Source organism: Artemia franciscana, chromosome 17 (genome assembly GCF_032884065.1).
Source record: "Artemia franciscana chromosome 17, ASM3288406v1, whole genome shotgun sequence".
Taxonomy (NCBI): Eukaryota; Metazoa; Arthropoda; class Branchiopoda; order Anostraca; family Artemiidae; genus Artemia; species Artemia franciscana.
Window position 1 is genome coordinate 12,275,306 of NC_088879.1, and position 20,622 is coordinate 12,295,927.

At 36.6% G+C, this 20,622-nt stretch overlaps 1 protein-coding gene across 1 annotated transcript in view; it reads left to right on the top strand.

The window, feature by feature from the left end:
• The window catches only part of LOC136037866 (uncharacterized), a 77,921-nt gene extending 64,088 nt beyond the window's left edge, over window positions 1–13,833 (top strand). Inside the window, exons 4-5 of the mRNA XM_065720717.1 lie at window positions 10,601–10,720; window positions 13,392–13,833. Of these exons, the coding sequence (XP_065576789.1) occupies window positions 10,601–10,720; window positions 13,392–13,403 (132 nt within the window). The 3' untranslated portion in view covers window positions 13,404–13,833. The remainder of the gene's footprint in view (window positions 1–10,600; window positions 10,721–13,391) is intronic.
• Window positions 13,834–20,622: the final 6,789 nt, after the last annotated feature.

The window sequence follows — 20,622 nt, forward strand, 5'->3', positions numbered from 1 at the left end:
CGCTTGAGACAGTTGTTAGTGAGATAGCTGACAATCTCCTCAGTGTGCGATCTGTTGGAAGCGGAGCGGTTGATCGCTACTTGGACGGTGAAAAAGGTGCCTTTAGCAAAGTAAAGGTCATGAATAATGAGAAGGCGAAACAGAAAAAAGCAACCAATACTTCTAGTGCTGTAAATAGCCTTACCAATGTTGAACTTCAAACGGTCAAAAGGGTATTGGTGAGTGTTGACTTTACAGGCGAAAGAGGACTTCACCATCTAAAGAATTTGCTTTCCCATGAGCTTCTTCCATATGCACCTTCTATATTCCAGAGAAGTGCCATATCTGGAATGGTTGTGCTTCGGACAGGAACAAAGTCAGCTCTTCTGGAGTATTTGAAAACAAAAATCAGCTTGAGCGAGTGGCCCGTTAACCTCGAGATTAGCAGTGAGTCGACTCACTCAAGGGTGGTAGACTTGATGCCCTACCTCATAAGCCATCCACCAAATCCATCGGAAACCGTTGAGAGCTATGGAAAACGGACATTTTCTACGCTTGTGTCTTTCAACAGCAACGTTAAGGAGCTGCACGTCCTTGCAGATAGATATGATGGGATTTTTGGATATTCCGACGAAGAAGGCAAGGTGATCTGCTAAAGGACTGCGGTGGTTGCCACGAGCAGCGAGGATGTTCAAACAGGTCTCCGGTAGCTCTAGGTAGACACTTAAACCTAGATTACTGGAACTCGTTGCTCTCAAATTCCAAGACAAAGGCAAGACTGATTGAGTTTCTATTCGGTGAGTTTGAAAACTCAGTTCACCTGCTGCAAGCAGGGTTCACTGTGGACCTCTCAGGAGGCTTTCGAGACCGGATGAGAATGGTGATGCTCAACAGAAGTGGAAATGCTGATACAAACTTTGAAGAGCGTTTGAGCTGTACCCATGAAGAGGCCGATACAAGAGTTGTGTTATACATGTTGGACTGTTTGGAGAGGGGTTTCGATGTCGTTTTGGTCGATGCGAATGACACAGACATAGTTGTCGTCTTGCTATATCACTACAAGTTATTCCTTGGGAACCACCCAAATTGTGAAAAGCGGAAAGTTTATGTCAGGTTCCACAGCTATTTAGTGCCTATACATCGGCTTTGCAGCAATTTACCGAACGATTTTGTTCACTCCATCTGCCTTCTTCATACGCTTTCAGGGTGTGATACCGTGGGTTTCATGTTTTCTAAAGGAAAACGAGTGGTGGCCAAGGCTGTCGAGAAATGGGGATTGGAGAAACCGATTGCTTTGCTTGTCCAAGAGATACAGAAGTCAAAGCTCGACCCTGCGGTTCTAGAAAAATTCAGTGTGATTTGCAAAAAGGTCGTTGTTGCCTCATACGGAAAAGACCCAGACCACTTTACCTCTCTTAATGAATTAAGAGTGCATTTGTGCCCTCGAAAGCGGGAGCTTAAGTATTTGCCACCATCTGACGCTGCCTTTGAGTGTCATGCTAAGCGCGTGTACCTGCAGTTGGACATTTTTTTGCAAGCAAATCGAGCAAAGCCACAGTTTCTGGATCCCCTGCAATTTGGCTGGATGTTTCAAGACGGTGGGGTTAGGCCAGTTGTGTATACCCTTCAGGCATTTCCAGAAGGTGTGGTCCCCCAGTACTGCTCGTGCAAGCGCTGTACAAAAAAATGTTCATGTGCTGGAAATAGACCTTGCAATTTACTTTGTGACTGTGGTGGGAAGTGTTTTATGGACGAGTTTGATATGCTTGATGGATAATTTGATATGCTGAGCAACTTTTTAACTTTTGTAGTAACAAGTGCCGTTCACGAAATCCGTAGCAGGTGTTAGTATAGTAGTCTTTTTTTTGTTTATTCAAGCTTATTGAATAATAATCTTGTCAAGTTTACTAATAATTCTGATTAGGAATGAAAGAGAGTTGTAATCAAGGTCATTGTTGAGTATAGTGGCAATCTTCCTGTCTGAGATAATAAAACTATCCACTACCAGCTGGATCTAGGCGCGAAATCTTTTCCAGCGCGAATAAAAAAAATTAAAATTGCAAGCTTCAAGGTCATTCGCGATGGTCCCTACTGTACTCGTCACTTCTGGCATCAGTTACGAAAGATTTGGCGATCATTGTGGAAATTTTTCCGAAACGTGATTTAATAGTAAAAAACGCGAAATTTTCAATTTTCGCGGTCAAGCACCCCCCGGCCGAGTATATAACGCCCATTTTCGTGATCAGCGCTATCGATTACCCCATATTCCGTTGTCAAACCTTCTGCTGCTCACTGATCACCTACCCGACACATTTTCGTTGAGTGGCTCCCTGACTATCTATTGAAAACAACTCTTATAAACTAATTTGTTTGTCAATTATAGGGTAAATTAATTGATTTATTTTAGTCAGTACTGGGCCAAAACTAAAAAAAAAAAAAGGAAAAAAAAAAATCAACTATCACATCTTTTGTAGGAAAATTTAAAACATCCGTGAGTCAAACGGAACGTCCTTTTTAAATTAGAGCTCGAATATTTTAAGCTAAAATATGATTAGATTCCCCTCCCCCTCCTCCAGGGTTTATATAGATCTAGAAACAATCGTTCTGTATGCAGTTTCTGTATGACTGTCGTACATGTCGAAATGCGCAATTACGCCTTTACGAACAAATCAAGAGGTGACAATATTCTGCTACTACGTAAAAAAAAGTTTGTTAAGTGTATTTGTAGAATTATCTCATGTTTTGCTGATTTTTTTTTCATGGGGGAGGGGGGTTAGTTACATATCTGTGAGCTCAGACTGCTGTTTAACTGATTTTGAGCCACATCCATAATTTTTTTTACGTCAGGTGACGTTAGGTTAAGTATAATATTTCACATTTAAATAAGTCGCTTCACGCTAGATTAACATAAAAATCCCTATAATCATCATAAGAATTGTCTAAAATCATCATAATCATCATGAGCAAGACTTTTCTATAACGCAACAGGGTCTTGCTTGACGCATAGCTTGAGACCACTTGACATATCCTATGTTACGAAGAAATTTATTCCATAAGGTTACATAACTTAACATACTTTATCAGGCTATGTTGCTGTGAAAGGTTCTGCAGTGGAGTGTGAAAGGACCGTAAGGAATACGAATCATGCACATGCACGATAACAATACAGTGTGTTTCTGGCCTATTTGGATCGCAGTAACCAGTTCACAGATATAAAAAAAAAGTAAATATGAGTATTGTGATAATAGCGTAGCCCCATTTTACTATGGGTATACCGGGCTAATGTTAATAATTCGTTTTAGAATTAATTTTATGTTGATTTATAACTGTTTGTTTGATTCCGAACTGTTTGCAGAATTGGCTTTTATAATCTACTGTGTGTAATATGACTAAGGTTACGTAAAAAAATCATTACCGAAAACTGTTGGAGTTAAAATTAAAATTTCTGTTAAATTTTAGTTAAATTGCAAAATTTATTCATTACTCTCCCGGAAACTCCGTTTTAAAAAATAAAATAAAATCCCATTCTCAATTTCTAGGGATGGTTCAAGATTAAAATTTATTATTCAATTCGATTGGCCTATTACTTCTTTGCTTTTCTTTAAGAGTGAAATGTGTATGCTTCTTAGGAATGAAAATGTTGGAAGCGTTAAATTTGACATCAAATTTTCAATTATATATACAAATTTATTAATTACTCGTCACTAAATTCTCTTTTTTAATTCATGGGAAAATTCACTTATGTAATCGGTACTTTATAGTGTAACTAAGGTTAAGCACAAAAATTAAAACTGAAAAATGTTAAATTCAAATTCTAATTTTCAATTACATATTAAAATCTACTGATTACTCTTCACAAAATTTGCTTTTGTTAATTCATTGAAAAATTCACTTATGCAATCGAGATTTAAATTTAATCACTAAAAAAAAAATGTGAGATTCAGCATTGCTGAATCTCTCTACTGACCCTGAGAGAATGCTTAAACCAATAAAAAAGAGCCTTATCTTACCTAGCTTTGTACAGGAATACATCACGTGTAGGTTTTGCGTGGAACGCAAAGTCAACAAAACGCCCACTTTGCAAGGGACAAAAAGAAATGTTTCAAAATTCTTTAGTTGTTGATTTTCTCCTTTTTCTCTATTGGTTTGGGTCGCAAGAATTTCTGTTTGTTTTTTAATTCGAATTTGTTGAATAGCTCTTGGCATGGAGTCCATGTTCTCGTATAGTTTTTTTTCTGTATGTTGTATAAGATACCATCTTTCAAATATGACAAAAACTGGTTTGTCTGTCTATAATTGGAAAAATTAACTTAGTTTGAGTGAGAAAAACTACGATGTAGGTTTATGCTAATTAAATATTTGATGCATAGAGGAGGTTAATGGTTAGGTTATGTATTTAATATAATGTGCTCTGGACGGCCTCCTTGCCATAAGTCTTCAAATTGAAATTCATTTTATTTAAAAAACATTCGACGGACAGAGCCGATTATTAGTTTTTATTGTCATACACACACAAAAATTCGTCGACAAGTCAAAATTAACATTCACAAAATTATAATATATACAATTAACAATAATAATTGTCACATACACACGAAAATAAGTCAACAAGTATACACAAAATTATAATATATACAGTTAACAACAATAATCCGGATTAAAAAGTCGACCGAGCATTAAACAACTTAACAAACGAGGGCACAAAACTAAGCTCATAACGAGCATGTGACACAGTCACAGGTTGAATTTTTGGTACAGGCTCTGCAACGGCCCTGAGTGGCCTTACCCGTGCCGGTTGATGTTGGGGAGGAAGGATATTTCGGTGTATAGGGCTGGACAAAATTTTATTACCAAAGGATAGGGCTAGTTTTAAACGACGAGATTGAAGGGTTTGAAGTTGAAACTGACTAAGGAGGGATATGTACGGTATTTTTGGGGCTTTTGAGATTACTAGGAGGGCACGGTATTGCACCCTCTCAACCCGGTCCGACTGTTCCCTAGTCAGCCCGAAATGCCATACAGGGCAACAGTATTCAAGTGTGGAACGTATAAAAGAGAAATAGATGCGTAGGAGGTGTGGTGCAGGGATTCCATGGCGAGCCAACAACTTCAGAGACCTGATGGCCAAATTAGCTTTTTTTAACATGCCATCAACATGTTTATTCCACTTCAGATCTGAAGTGATATGAACGCCGAGCAGTTTAATTTCGGTCACGTGACTGGCGCTGGGAATAGGTGGATTAAAAACTGGCGCAGATTTTAAAAAAGAAAATGTTAAAATTACAGATTTATCAAAGTTGACAGTCATTTTGTCCACCTTTGCCTCTTGACATATATCTTTCATTAATGAACCTGCTCTGCTTGGTAGGTTTTTTCGACAACATTCAATGAGCAACAGATCGTCGACATACTTCCAGCGGTCATCCAGTGTTGTTGCCAAATCATTTATTATGACAAGAAACAAAAATGGTCCCAAGAGGGTACCTTGGGGAACTCCACAAAAAATGGGCAGTGGGTCGGAGTAGGTGGACTTATATTTTGTCCGTTGACATCTACCAGAAAGAAAACTAGCAATTAAACGTACAAGGAATGAATCTACACCTAGTCCAAGAAGTTTTTTTACAAGAATATTGTGGCAAATTAAATCAAAAGCTTTTCTTAGATCTATTGCAATAAGATTAATCCAAGAATCTGGTTCATCGAGTTTTTGCAAAATACTGTCAATTATACTTACTAAGTAATGAGATGTAGATGTGTTTGGCATATTTCCAAACTGTCTTGGATCAATTTTGTCCAGAATACGGTCTTTCAGCTATGCTGCAACAAAACTTTCATACACTTTGCTAAAAATGGGTGTCATAGTGATCGGTCGGACACCCGAAAAATCCTTGGGCGCATCTTTTTTTGGTATTGGTGTAATGAACTCATTTTTCCAAATTGATGGATACTCACCTGTTTTTGTCACCTGATTAAAAAGGAGTGTTAGGGGGCCACTAAGATAATCTGGAAATGCTTTGATGAGATCAATGGGAATATCTACAGGGGTAATGCTTGTTCTTTTAAGCCTTTTTAATTTGAAAAACACCTGGGACTCTGATATCAAAGGGAAATCAAAAGACTCAGGAGGAGGGGTGGGTATTCCCACGCTCAGCAAAGGCGGGAGGGATTGCACAATGTTACCCAGATGTTTATTAAGGGAGTTGGCTGTTACGACGTCATCTTCATCACTGCCAAAATCGACTCCTTTGTCCACCTTGCCCGTCATCCTTTTGATTCGGTTGTACCACTGGCTTGGTTTGGACTCGAACAGATGATTAACTTTACGTTCTACATATTTGTTCGCGTGTTTTCGAGTGACTTTTCTTAGTTTGTTTTTCAACCTGTTGGCTTGTTGGGTATTACCACGACGGAAAAGCCATCTCTTTTCCATTACCATTTTCTTAACTTCTTGTGTAATATTTGGTCGATCTGACGAGAAACGTTTTGTTGACTTCTCAGGAAAACAGGCCTTGTAATTATGAAGCAAAGCTTCTTGGAAAATAGTAGCTTTTTCGTTGCTACTTTTAGCATCTTGGAATTTTTCCCATTTCTCGCAGCTTAACCATTGGCCAAAAGTCAGAAGTCCCTCACTTGTGATTGGTCCCCGGTCGTAGGTATGTTGTAAAATTCGTGCATATTTGTGGAAATTCGGTCAAGGGAGGTGCCACCTTTGGTTGTAGGAAAATTGACGAGCTGCTTCAGGCCGATTCCGGCGTCCAGGTGATGGAGCTTTAATTCATTGGCATCGCCCATCATGAAAATTCTGCATGATGGGTATTTGCCCAAAACAAAATCCGAACTGAGTTGTAGCTTTTCTACGAATGCATGGCGGTATTCACTCGTGTGACCCGGCGAGTAATAATACACGCAGAGAGCAATACCAGTGAATTTCCGGGGGAGACGTCGTGGTTTTAGAATGACCCACATTATTTCGTCGTACTCAGTTAAAAAAGGGACATCAAGTCTTGCTGCTTTAAAAATTTCATGGGCATAAATAAGAACTCCGCCACCTTTTTTCCCCAGTGGATGGTCATCAGGTTGTATTTTTATAAACTCATCAAAACCACCCTATTTTCAGGAGTTCTGGGTTTTGTCGATGAACTTCAGAAACCATTAGGACAGATGCCTTTGTTGCCTGAGCTAGACTTTCTAACTCAGCCACTTTATCAAAATTTAAACTTTCAGCATTTGCGTAAATAAACCCAGGGAAGGAAAAAACATCAGAATTATAATACTTTACCTTAGTGGTGTTTGATGTTCTTGTTGTAGGTCTTTGTAAGAATATGTTATTTCCCTGGTGGGCGGGGCTGTCATCAGGATTACCCGCACCAACCAGGGGCTCAAATTTATTCAGTACTGGAATTTCGGCTGAAACGAAAGAAATTGTGTCCTCGCCATTGGGGGCTGTGAGGGTGGACAGGAGGGGGGGAGGTACGGGGATTTGAAACACTGTCGGGGGGCTCGGGGACGTTATCTTTTGTGGGGGATAGAAAAGTTGATGTTGCTGAGGTAGCGGATCCGGGAAAAACATTCCGACCGACCGAGAAGGCGCTACACACGCTTGGTTGGGGGTATGTTGATGTACGGGAGGGATTGTTGGTAAGGGGGGCCACGCAGGTCCGCAAAAGGTGTAATCGCGATGTTTTTGAAACTACGTCTTTGTCGCAGTTTCCATAATTTTGTTTCTAAAGTATTATATTTAATCCCTCGCTCTTTACGCTAAAGTTTGACTCTTTGCCACAATTCTACTTTTTAAAACAATTAAAAGCTTTAGCGGAAAGAGCGAGGGATTGCGGAGGGGACAACTCATTTCATATACGGAGTAATTTCTGTTCGTTTTAAGTTTTAATGTCGCTCCTTACTTTCAGCTAAAAAAATTAGTTTTTTTTATTTAATTTTACCAAGAAGGAAATTCATGGATACGAACTTCTTTTTTTTCAGAGGTGATGGTATTGAATCAGTGGCTATGCATTATCATGACAGTGCTCGTTGGTTCAGAATTGTTTTATTATTTAATATAAATCTATATATATATAAATAAGTTGTCTGTCTATGGATCAGGTGACGTCATGTTTCTGTGTCGACTGACGTCATGAAGTTAGTTGTCGTCATTTTTGCTATGACGGTGACGTCATTAAAGATATTTAAGACATATATGTTCACGTAGAAATCTATTAATGTTTAAGTTTAGAATGACTGATGAACTTACAATGGCAAAAGCCGATGAAGATGCTCAAAGAGTCTATGCCAAAAAACTTGCTGCTGATAGAGAAAGTCAGAAAAGAAATCAGGCATGCTGCTGATAGAGAAAGTAAGAAAAGAAAGCGTGCCGAGGAATCAGAGCAACCTGAAAGTTATCGCCTGGCATTCAGGTACAGCCAAGTCGATGATTATAGCTTGAGTAGATGTGTTCAAATCGGGACAATGTCTAAAATTTGTCCCTATTGCAAGGCCTTGAAATTCAATGGTGAAACAATGGGAATGTGTTGCGCCTCAGGAAAAGTTAAACTTCCTCTATTGGCTGCACCACCAGAGCCATTGAAGACTTTCCTTATTGGAACTAAGTCAGAATCTAAGCGTTTTTTGTCAAAAATCAGAAAATACAACTCATGTTTCCAAATGACGTCGTTTGGAGCCCAAATCGAAAATCCAGATCAATTTATGTCTATTTTCAAAGTAAAAGGGCAAATTTATCAAAGAGCAGGGTCCCTTCTACCATTCTCAGGCGAGAATCATAAATTTTTACAATTGTACATCATCAGTGATAGAAATTCTGAATTGAATGCATGTTGCAAAATTTCTCCCAAGGTTGAAAGGACAATCGTTTCCCAATTGCAACATCTTTTCCACGAAAATAATAATTTAGTGCGTCTGTTGAAAACAGCCATCGATTTGATGCCTACTGATACGCATAAAATTGTTATTTCCGCTGACAAAACGCCTCCTGGCCAACATGTGCGTAGATACAATGCTCCAACTATCGACGAAGTGGCAATCGTTATGGTCGGTGATCAGTTTTTACCTCGAGATATTATTCTTCATAAGCGAAACGCCCAGTTGTTAAGAATTGCTGAAACTCATCGATGCTACGATGCCCTACAATAAAAATGCCGTGAATTGTTTCACCAATTTGTCGTTGATATGTATGCTAAAATTGAATCAGAACGTTTGCTATATATCCGCCTGAATCAGACCAAGCTCCGCTCTGAACAATACATTCATTTGCGAGATGCAGTTATAAATGACGGTAATACCAGAAACGTTGGAAGATTAACAATTTTACCTTCGTCATATGCTGGCAGTCCCTGTCATATGCATGAATATGCTCAAGATGCTATTGCGTATGTTCGTCTCTATGGTCGTCCAGATTTACTTATTACATTTACATGTAATCAATCTTGGGACGAGATACTGCAGCTTTTACTTCAAGGCCAATCGGCGGTTCATAGGCATGACATTACGGCCCGTGTCTTCCGGCAAAAGTTGAAATCACTGATAAACTACATAGTAAAACTTGAAGTGTTTGGGTCAGTGCGATGCTGGATGTACTCAGTGGAATGGCAAAAACGATGTTTGCCACACGCACATATACTAATCTGGCTACATAAAAAAATGACTTCGAATGAAATTGATGATGTGATTTCCGCTGAAATACCTGATAAAAATGTCGATAAGGGGTTACATGATATTATTGTATAAAATATGATACATGGACCTTGCGGTGCACTGAACGAAAATTCACCATGCATGGCCAAAGGAAGGTGCACAAAGCAATATCCTTGACTTTTAGTATCAAAGACAATTACTGGCAATGATGGTTACCCACAATATAGAAGAAGATCTACTGAAGATGGCGGTAAAACAGCAATAATAAAGAAGCGTAACGGTACCACCATCGAATTAGTTAACCAGTGGGTTGTTCCATATTCCCCATTATTATCAAAAACGTTTAATGCACACATAAACGTTGAATACTGTAACTCCGTAAAGGCAATCAAATACATATGTAAATACGTCAACAAAGGCAGTGACAGGGCAGGTTTTGGCTTGCAGCCCGAAATCAAAGATTTCGAAGAAATCGTACAATATCAGGCTGGAAGATACATAAGCAGTAATGAAGCTGTTTGGCGAATTCTTTCATTTCCGATACATGAACGTAGTCCAGCTGTTGTTCACTTAGCGGTACATTTACAGAATGGTCAACGTGTTTATTTCACGGAAACCAACGTGCAACAAAGAGCCCTTAATCCACCGGATACAACGTTAACAGCTTTTTTTCGCTTTGCAAATCTGATTCTTTTGCAAAAAAACTGCTGTATACTGAAGTGCCTTCGTATTACAAGTGGAATACTAAAAATAAAGTATTTGAACGTCGAAAACAGGGTAAGTCAGTCGACGGCCAACCTACCATCTTCAAAGATACCACGATAGGAAGACTCTAAACCGTTCACCCCAATCAACATGAATGCTTCTTTCTACGCCTGCTTTTGGTGAATGTACCCGGTCTGACATCCTTTGAGTATTTGAGTTCACTGGTATTAGTTTAAGCTGCCTATTATTGTCTACTAATTTTCTTTTGTAGAATCCAAAGAAGCAAAAATCAACTGTAAAGCCATCTGCTGATGTTGAAAATGAAGACGACGATGAAGAAGATGAAGACGAAGAAGATGATGTCCGATCAGTCCCGACCCTCACCTGCTTGGTGAGTAGTAATGTAGGCCTAAACAAAAGAAGACATAATACGATCTTTAGGAATGTAATACGATCTTTGGAATGTAAAAATTAACCTGTTAGAATGCAAGTCTCAAAAAGCAGAAATATGATAAGTAAAGAAATTAGCAAACAGTGAGAAATTATTTTTTCATGGAAAACTCGTAAAATTGCTTCTAAAAAGATAAAATCAGTTTTTGAAAGTTGGATTTCCTGATCAGTCTACGGCAAATTTATAAAAACTAAGCCGACGTGTTCTTCAAGTTCAAATGCTTCAACACAGATGTAAATTGTTGTGACTTACGAGCTTATACCAAAAAACAGGTGACAAAAACTGGAAAACATCGATTTTGCTTATTTGGGATGAGTGCACAATGGCACAAAAAAAATCGCTCGAGGCTCTGGATCAATGCTTTAAAGATTTGCGAGGGAAGTCGAAACCCTTTGGCAGAATATTAATATTGCTTGCGGGAGATTTCAGGCAAACATTACCTATAATACCTAGATCAACTCCTGCAAGTTTCAGATCAGGAAACTTTTTGCATCAAGAAGCAAAAGTCTTCTCCCTGCTGAGTCTATTCTGCCACTTTTCATTTCGTGCATCAGACCTGTCATGGAATATGCATGTCCTCTTTTCGCAAATATACCTGTTTGCAATTTCAAAAGCTGTATAAGTGCAACGATTTTTTTTATTTCAAAGGTTTTGCTTTAAAGTTTGAAGTGACTTTTACCTCAAGACTTTACCTGGCTTTAAAAGTCAAAAATCATATTCCAGACATGTTATCTTGTCTCACAAGATAACATTGACTGAAGATTAAGAGACTGGTGTATTTAAAATTGGGCAGCTAAGAATAAACTGTAGTTCAATGCAAACAAGTTAAAACTCTTTGGTTTGGGCTAAGATACATAGAAGTGGCAGTATTTCATTAGTTCTGAACACCCTAGCAATCATCAACCATACCAAAAAGACCTTATTATGTCCTTATTACAAATTCAGGAGCACTGAAATAAATGTAAGGCCTTTTTGTTGTGAAAGAAGTTAAAGTGAGAAGAAATTAAAAAAAAATAATAATTCAAAAAAGTTTGCAAAAGCTTTTTTTGGAAGTATGCAGTTTTGGGGTCGAACAATTGATATTTAGAGTGACATGGAAATCTTGGAAAACGCTTAGGGTGGAGAGATCAGGATGAAACTTGGTGGGAAGAATAAGCACAAGTATTAGATACATTATTGATATAAGTGTACCGGATCCGCTCTCTTGGGGGAGTTGAGGGATTTCCAGTGCTTTGGCGAGTTTGGTGCTTCTAGACATACTAGGACGATGAAAATTGGTAGGCGTGTCAAACCTGCTCAAATTGACTTTATAACAGTCGTTGGCTGGAGGGAGAAGAAAAATTGAAAAAAAAGAAGTATTTTTAACTTACGAATGGGTGATCGGATCTTAATGAAATTTGATATTTAGAAGGAACTCGTGTCTTAGAGGTCTTATTTTAAAATCCGGACCTTATCCGGTGATATTGGGGAGAGTTGGAGGGGAAACAGGAAATCTTGGAAAACGCCTAGAGTGGAGAGATTGGGATTAAACTTGGTGGGAAAAATAAGCACAAGTCTTAAATACGTGATTGACACAACTGGACTGAATCCGCTCTCTTCGTGGGGAGCTGGGGGGGGGGCGGGTGTTGATTCGAAAAAATTAGAAAAATTGAGGTACTTTACCCTAGGGTCGGGTGACTGGATCTTAATAAAATTTGATATTTAGAAGGAATTCATGTCTCAGAGGTCTTATTTTAAATTCCAACCAGATCTGGTTATACTGGGGGGAGTTGGAGGGGATAAAAGGAAATCTTGGAAAACTCATAGAGAGGAGAGATGAAACTTGGTACAAATGGGAGATGAGATCTTAATGAATTTAGAAGTAGCTCGTGCCTTAGAGCTCTTATTTTAAATCCTGACCTTTATTAAGCCTCTGATATCCTTTTAAATCAATCTATTGATTCTTAGAATTTCGCTAGAGCTCATGCCATATGTTCTCTTGGCTCTTCTGGCTTCGTCACAAGCGCTTTATGAACTCTTAGCGCTTTTTTTGTACTGACACTAAAGAGCGAATTCGGCCCTTTTGGGCTTGTGATAGCCGTTTTGTTGGAATAAAATCTTGTCTTACAAAAACAAACTTATTTTATTTTCTGAAGTCTTGACTTTTCAAATTACACCTTATCTACCCAGGAAAGTTTTTCCCCAGAAAATTCTTCTCCACAAAAATCATCCATGATTATACCGACTCACGGCCTCATCTTTTAATAGATGGTGCTTAATGATCCATAATTATACAGAAATTCTTGAAATACGGTATGGATCAATTTTATTAAATGAAGCTTTTATATACATTTTCATTTTTAAACATTTTTCTTGTATTTGCTAATTGAATGTGAAGGAACGCATTTGTCTCTGTGCTTTTCTACATAACAAAATGAGCCAGGAAAGTCTAAAGGGATTTGTTAATAGTAAGGGAGAAAAGGTCTTGACCTAGCATCCCAAACACCTTGAGATTTTCGCTCTTGTAATATATTTTGCCAGTCTTCAAAATTTATCCCTTTATAAATTTTTTAGGTTGGAAAAACATAGTATTTATTGTCTGTAAATGATTGACGTTCCTCTTCTTTTCTAGGTAATGAAGTAGCTGCTGGGCAGTAAATTTCGAACTCTGTATACGCCTGTTTTCTGTTGCATTCGTCTTTTTGTGTATAGACGCTTATTTTTACATAAAAAGACAGTGCAGCAGAACTGGTTCCTTATAATTTTAAAGTTTAAATAAATAAAAAATCAAGGGTTCTAAACCTTAAGTTAAATAGAATCTCAGTAAAATTCGCGTGCATTTTTCTTTCTCTCACCTTTTCGTATTTTACCCAAAAAAAATAGAACCCTAAAAAAAATTTCTAATCAATATTCTTTTTTGCTCATCCTTCACCTAACGAATTTACTGCTCATTGAAGCTGTGCAATTATGTGGCCTCTGCTCCTGCCAAGGAACCCCTTCCTGACTCAACATTCAAGACCATTTTTTCCCTTATTTTAATAGAAATTAAATCAATAAAATATTGCTTCTTTGCATTCTTGCAAACTACTTGTTGATCCTAGAGTTAGGGATAGTTCATAGGAACGGAGTACAAGACAGATAAAATACAAAACGGCGTTCATCAAAACAATTAATGAAAATCACTTATTATACACGAACATGTGTTGGATACTTATAAGTTTAAACATCCCCTTTTAAGATGGGGATGTCATAAAGGAAAACTGGTTTTGTGGTTATCTCTCAAAAACAGTTTCGACAGATCTGTTTCTTGACCCACCATTTTATATTTACGGATTAATGCTAAACTTAAAATAATGTAGCTAGGCTTTTTTATATACAGAGTGAACCTTGATAAAAGATGGAAAGGCGATCTTGCTTGTCGAAATGCCCCAATGCCAGAATTTACCGTATCTATATGCTTACTAATGGCGAAATAATAATAATTATGAAATGACTAAAATAATTCATTCTCTCAAATATGTTGAAAAACCGTCGGAGAAAGAATAATTTCTGTTGAAAATATGTTCCGTATTCATTAAAGAGCCAACACCGCTAGTTGTTTGGTGGAGTTAAATGAGAGTTGCGCAACTCATATTTATGGCTTTTTCGTGTTTTTTTTTTGTGCTCGATATCTTCATTCAGCTTAGTCTGTTTGGTTTAAGATTGTTAACTTAGAGGATTCGATTTATGCATTTAATGGCAAAAAGTTGGCAATGCGGAACCAATGAATTTAATATGTTTTGATTATGGACGTCTATGCTGTATTGATAATCTCAGATGTGTTGTTGTCAAACTGAAAAACCATTATATGAATATAATTCTGCCTTTTCTTGGGAGAAAATACATCGTTTTCATGTATTGGATTTTCAGTGAAATGATAGTGCATATATTACTTTTGTATAGCTTCTGGTGTATAGAAGAGCATCCTAATCCCCAAAAACCTTGGGGTATTTTCTTGGGTATCTAGGCTTGTATGAGAAGGCTAGAGGAATTTTTTAAGAACCTAATAAAATTATTGATGAAGAATTTTGATCATCCTTCAAAAGATCAATACAGTACGGCCGTGCGAAATACGAAAGGGATTGTATGACATTTTCGAAAATATTAAAGATTAAAGCGTTCCCAGTTGAGTCATAGCACATGTGAAAGCTTTTGAAACTGTTGAGAAAACTTTGCTAGGGTATATAGATAGAACATGACAAATAGTTTCATTAGAATGTCAATAACCAGGAGAGTATTTTCAGTATCGTTATTTGATCTCTAACGCCAAAAAGAAGAAGAACAATAGGGAATTTTTAAGACAGCGGGAAACAAATTAGAATGAATATTTCGGCCCTATGTCCAAGGGCCGTCTTCAGCAATAGAAATAAGAAAAAACAACTGACAAGAGGATAAAATCAATAAAACTCAAATGAATAGTTTTTTAAAACAGTCCCAGCATCCTTACCTCAGCCAAGTTCAGCCAGGACTCTGGTTGAGGCGTTTCCTTTTTGCAATCAATGGAATTTTGTTTAGCGGCTTCTCACGGTAGGGTTTATGCCTTCCACTCATAGTAAAATTAATTTTTCATTGTCAGCAATTGTCATATTGTTGATAAATTTACTTAGATTCCCCTCAAAGTGCTGTTTTGGCGAAAGGACCAATTCTATTGGTGTCAGCTTGTAGGGATTAGCCATTTTTTAGGAAATTTTAAAAGTCCTGCAATTAACGGCTGAAAAATTGCAAAGAAGCTCTTTTACAGCCGTTAGAATTTATTGGAAGGAAAATTTTCCCCGGCCTCTTTTTCTTAAATGCGCCTCTTTTCTTAATTTAGACTCAAATATTGATTATATTAGATGTCAGCTGTGCTTACAGGCCATTGTCTAAATCTTAAATCGTGAGTAATGTAAAACACTCTTGACTTATATTGCTGAAAGTGAAGGTGGAAAACTATTGCTGAAAGTGAAGTCTGTAGGGGTAAAATATTTGGACAGTGTGTTGGTGGAAAACTATTCTTACTATATAATATGCAGAATAATTGTAACTAACACCTTAGGTATGCAAACCCGCTATACTTACCCCCCCCCCTAATGTTCAAATATATGGCCCGATTTTTTGAAGAACACTTTCAAGTGTTCAGGACAGCCTACATGAAGAACACTTTTCCTTTTAAATTTTTTCCCCTTGTTTTTGTCTGCTATGGCACGCACTAGTGAACAATTTAGCTTTGTCTGTTCCTAAAATACTTCTAGCAGCAGAACATCACTCTCAGTTAAATTTAAACAAAGCTCTGATAAGACATTATTGAATTCTTTTTCAACCTCACGTTTGAGTGTAGCTTTCCTAAGCCTTGGTTTTGAATTACCTAGGATGTAAAATAAATGTCAGTTTTCTTGTAGTTTCTTCAGCAACTTGATGTCAACTAATAACATTTTACTGTTCACTGGTAAAAATAGGGTAATTTTATTGTCAAAAATGTTGGTGACTACAGTCAAATGCTTGGGTGTTTTCTGATTGAGATACAGCACAATGTAACTATAGGTCTATTTTAAGCCTGATTGTGTGCTGAGAGTAGAAATTTCGATTCACAGGGATATATTTGTTATTTATACTTAAGAGGGAATGTTAATCACGAACAGTCCTGTAGGTAATATATTTAGTACAATTCAAAGCAAGTGACCTCATAAATTTGTTCTGATGAAAGAGTTTGTGGAGGACAGCTTTTACAGATATATTTTCATGATGAGATTGGACCTTGAATAATTGTAGCATCTCTTGAGACCATTCTTCAATAGATTCAGATAAATTATTTGGTTCAGTCAAATAGTTTGGTTCAATAACGTTAAATACATCAAGCCTTTGTATGAATTTTGTGTCTGGTGCAATGGTCTTTATTTTATCATACGACTCTTGCCACACGCTATAAAAATAGCAGATATTTTTCGAATTTTATAAAATATTTTTTTACGATATTGAATGATTTTCGTTAAAAATCTTGTTTTGCCTGATATTGATGGCCCACAAAGAAACGATCTGAATGTAGAGTTTGCTCTTCTCAATTTTAAAATACAAACTCTAAAATGCCTCAATCCGTTGAATAAATATTAATTTCCTATGTTTGAGAATACAAAAATTAAGAATAATAAATGATTTCTGTATTGACAAAAAATTCACTACAAAAAATATAATGACATTCGAATATCACATTTATTTTTAATAACACACAGTAGGCACTTGGGAAAACAACAAACATTTTTATTTAGATAAAATAGACACTTAGGAGAAAAATAAACAGCGACACGATATAAAAGTTCTTGAAAGGGGACCTTGGAAAGCACGGTGGTCGTCTCGGTGGCTAAAGGACGGAGCTAGGCAGTGGCAGATTCCAGGTAAATAATAGTATAATATTAAACACTTTATGTCAAGATATAGAAAAATGTACCGACACATAAAAAACAACAATAAAAACTCTGCCTTACACGGAACAAACATTCACATGTAAAAAAAAGCACTGGTGAAATGAAAAAAAGAACCCCGTCCCACCTACTACTGAATTTATTCCAGACCAAGATGTTGCCTGTATTTGCTGTGTGTAAATCAGGAGTTAACTTCCCATCCTTTATTTGACACGAGAGGATGGATGCCATTTATTACCCACATTTGAGATTATGATTTTATTTTTTTTTTTATCTTTGGGCATTTTCTCGATAGCTAGCCAAAGCTTGCTCCGAGAGTGCTCGAATTACGAGTTGGATATATATGATAAAGGTTGACAGATTAAATAACACTAGATAAATTTTTTAAACACAAGCTAGTGAACTACTGAACTATAATTGCCTAAATCTCCTCTTAACTATTCTAACCCAGCAGACGAGACATATAAGTAAATTCTACCTCCATCCTACCCCTTCTCTTTCTCTTTGGCTCTCTTATCTTGTTTATTTTTTCCTTTCATGTCTTAGTATATTTCCTTAGATCATAATTTCTCAGGTACAAGATATGCTTTCTAAACGCTGTATTAAAGAACTGTGTTTCCTTAAACAAAAAGTATTTGCAATTATAAAAGCATCCGTCTTTTAAAAGGGTGACATGTGTTGCTGTGCTCTGAAGTTGAAAAACAAAAGAAAGTCCTTTTTCCTGGCCTTTCTGGAGGGTTAAGGTTTTGCTTTACCCAGTATTGAAAGCCATTAAGTTATTCTTTTTTATTTTCCAGAGAGAGTGCGGACGATTCCGGTGAACAGGTATGTTCCCAAATTGATCTTATAATGAATTTTAATTACCACATTCAGGACCGTATCCAGTATTTTGTTTCGGGGGTTGGGGGGTACATTTTTGGGGGGGGGGTTACAAAAAATCTTCAAAAACGCGTGCAAAATTTGTTTGTATTCATTTTTGCTACGTTTTTACGAGTCAGACAAACATTTTACGCGGGAAGGGGGGTTAAACCCCCTAACCTCCCCCCCTGGATACAGCTTAATCATAAGCATCAGTTTTTCACAATGATCAATTGGTAAATGTAATCATGTCAAATTGATGGCGTAAATGGCGTTGCTTTGGAAATACCTTTAGCAAGATTGAAGAGATTTAAGCGTCTTGTAGCTAAGTTTACATTATCAAATAGCTCATGGTAGCAAGCTGTAAGTAAGGAGCGACTCGGCCCATTAGTAACCAAAACTCTAAAAAAAGGAATTTGGTTAATAATTATGCATAAAAAGTCTAAAATTTTAAGCTTATTAAGCTCAATGTTACCCATCAAAAGCAACGAGTCTGAGAAACTTTGTGTTGATTTCAGAAAAGGGGATAAAAACTTTCAATTTGGTTAGGACCTACTTCAATCCGTCGCGGAGAGACACCTAGCGTTAAAGGTATTATTATTTCTAATTCTGATGAAACCTTGGCCTGTTTGGTAAAAATAGAGGCCTCTGATGATTTTGGCGTAGCACAAGTTGAGGAAGGGGGGAATGTAGAGGGTTTTTGGCCAAGAGTTATACAAGGAGAAATACAGCATTATGTTTCAGTTGATCATTTGATCAGTTGATCAGTAATTATGTATCAGGGAAGAAAAGGAACAGGTAGAGAAGTGGCGTGAGGAGCTCTAACAATCCTAATTATATAACTAATTATTTATCGAAATAGGCCTCTTCTTTTTTACATGTTTTGTGTCTTTTATTTGTAGATTTGTTAGAGCTTTTTCTATAATTAGTAATTTATTAGAACTTCAATTAATTGATTGAATTTTTAATCAATTGATAGTTAATTAAAGTTCTTTCATATATGTGACCGGATTTGACCCCTTGATTGCGGTTTTCCAATCTTTGGCAGAGAAACAACAGTCTAGATAAGTGTTCATTTTGAGGGTGTCTTACCCTGAGGTTTTTCATACCTCGATTATCTTTGACTTACCTGAAGTAACATAAGTGAACGCTTTGGAAATGCACATAGGCCTTAAAAAAAAGAAGAAAAATGTGAAGCAACAAAGTTATATAAATAATAATTATAAAAATTTTCTAAAATAAATAATATTCACAAAATTTTTTTAAAATAAATAATAATTATAAAAAAAGAATCTGAAAACTGGAAATATGACCTCTTGATAATGAGAATACAAGAGCCAAAAGCCCCAAAACTTAAAGACTATTGCTAACACAATAATTTTAGACACTAAAATAAATTTAATATCAAATTGAAATTTGAGTTCAGAGTTGAATAACTTGTCTTCTTATGCGAATGATATACGGTGTATTTGCGACTATTGCAATTAATGACATATTATAGTTTGCATTTTTGTCTCTCAATTACATTACGAAATTAACTTGATTATTTCCTTGTGATGTAATCATTTTGATTTTTTTATACTTCTCTATAGGTTCAGATTTCCTATGTTTCTTTAATATGTTTTTTTTTTGTTCATAATAGTCGTCTTTGGACATATTTTCAAGGTGAGCTTATTAAACCTTTAAAATTAGTATTGATTATTTTGATCAGTGTCTTCTATTGAAAACAACTCTTATAAACTAATTTGTTTGTCAATTATAGGGTAAAGTAATTGATTTATTTTAGTCAGTACTGGGCCAAAACTAAAAAAAAAAAAAAAAAAAGAATCAACTATCACATCTTTTGTAGGAAAATTTAAAACATCCGTGAGTCAAACGGAACGTCCTATTTAAATTAGAGCTCGAATATTTTAAGCTAAAATATGATTAGATTCCCCTCCCCCTCCTCCAGTGTTTATATAGATCTAGAAACAATCGTTCTGTATGCAGTTTCTGTATGACTGTCGTACATGTCGAAATGCGCAATTACGCCTTTACGAACAAATCAAGAGGTGACAATATTCTGCTACTACGTAAAAAAAAGTTTGTTAAGTGTATTTGTAGAATTATCTCATGTTTTGCTGATTTTTTTTTCATGGGGGAGGGGGGTTAGTTACATATCTGTGAGCTCAGACTGCTGTTTTAGCTGATTTTGAGCCATATCCATAATTTTTTTTACGTCAGGTGACGTTAGGTTAAGTATAATATTTCACATTTAAATAAGTCGCTTCACGCTAGATTAACATAAAAATCCCTATAATCATCATAAGAATTGTCTAAAATCATCATAATCATCATGAGCAAGACTTTTCTATAACGCAACAGGGTCTTGCTTGACGCATAGCTTGAGTCCACTTGACATATCCTATGTTACGAAAAAATTTATTCCATAAGGTTACATAACTTAACATACTTTATCAGGCTATGTTGCCGTGAAAGGTTCTGCAGTGGAGTGTGAAAGGACCGTAAGGAATACGAATCATGCACATGCACGATAACAATACAGTGTGTTTCTGGCCTATTTGGATCAGT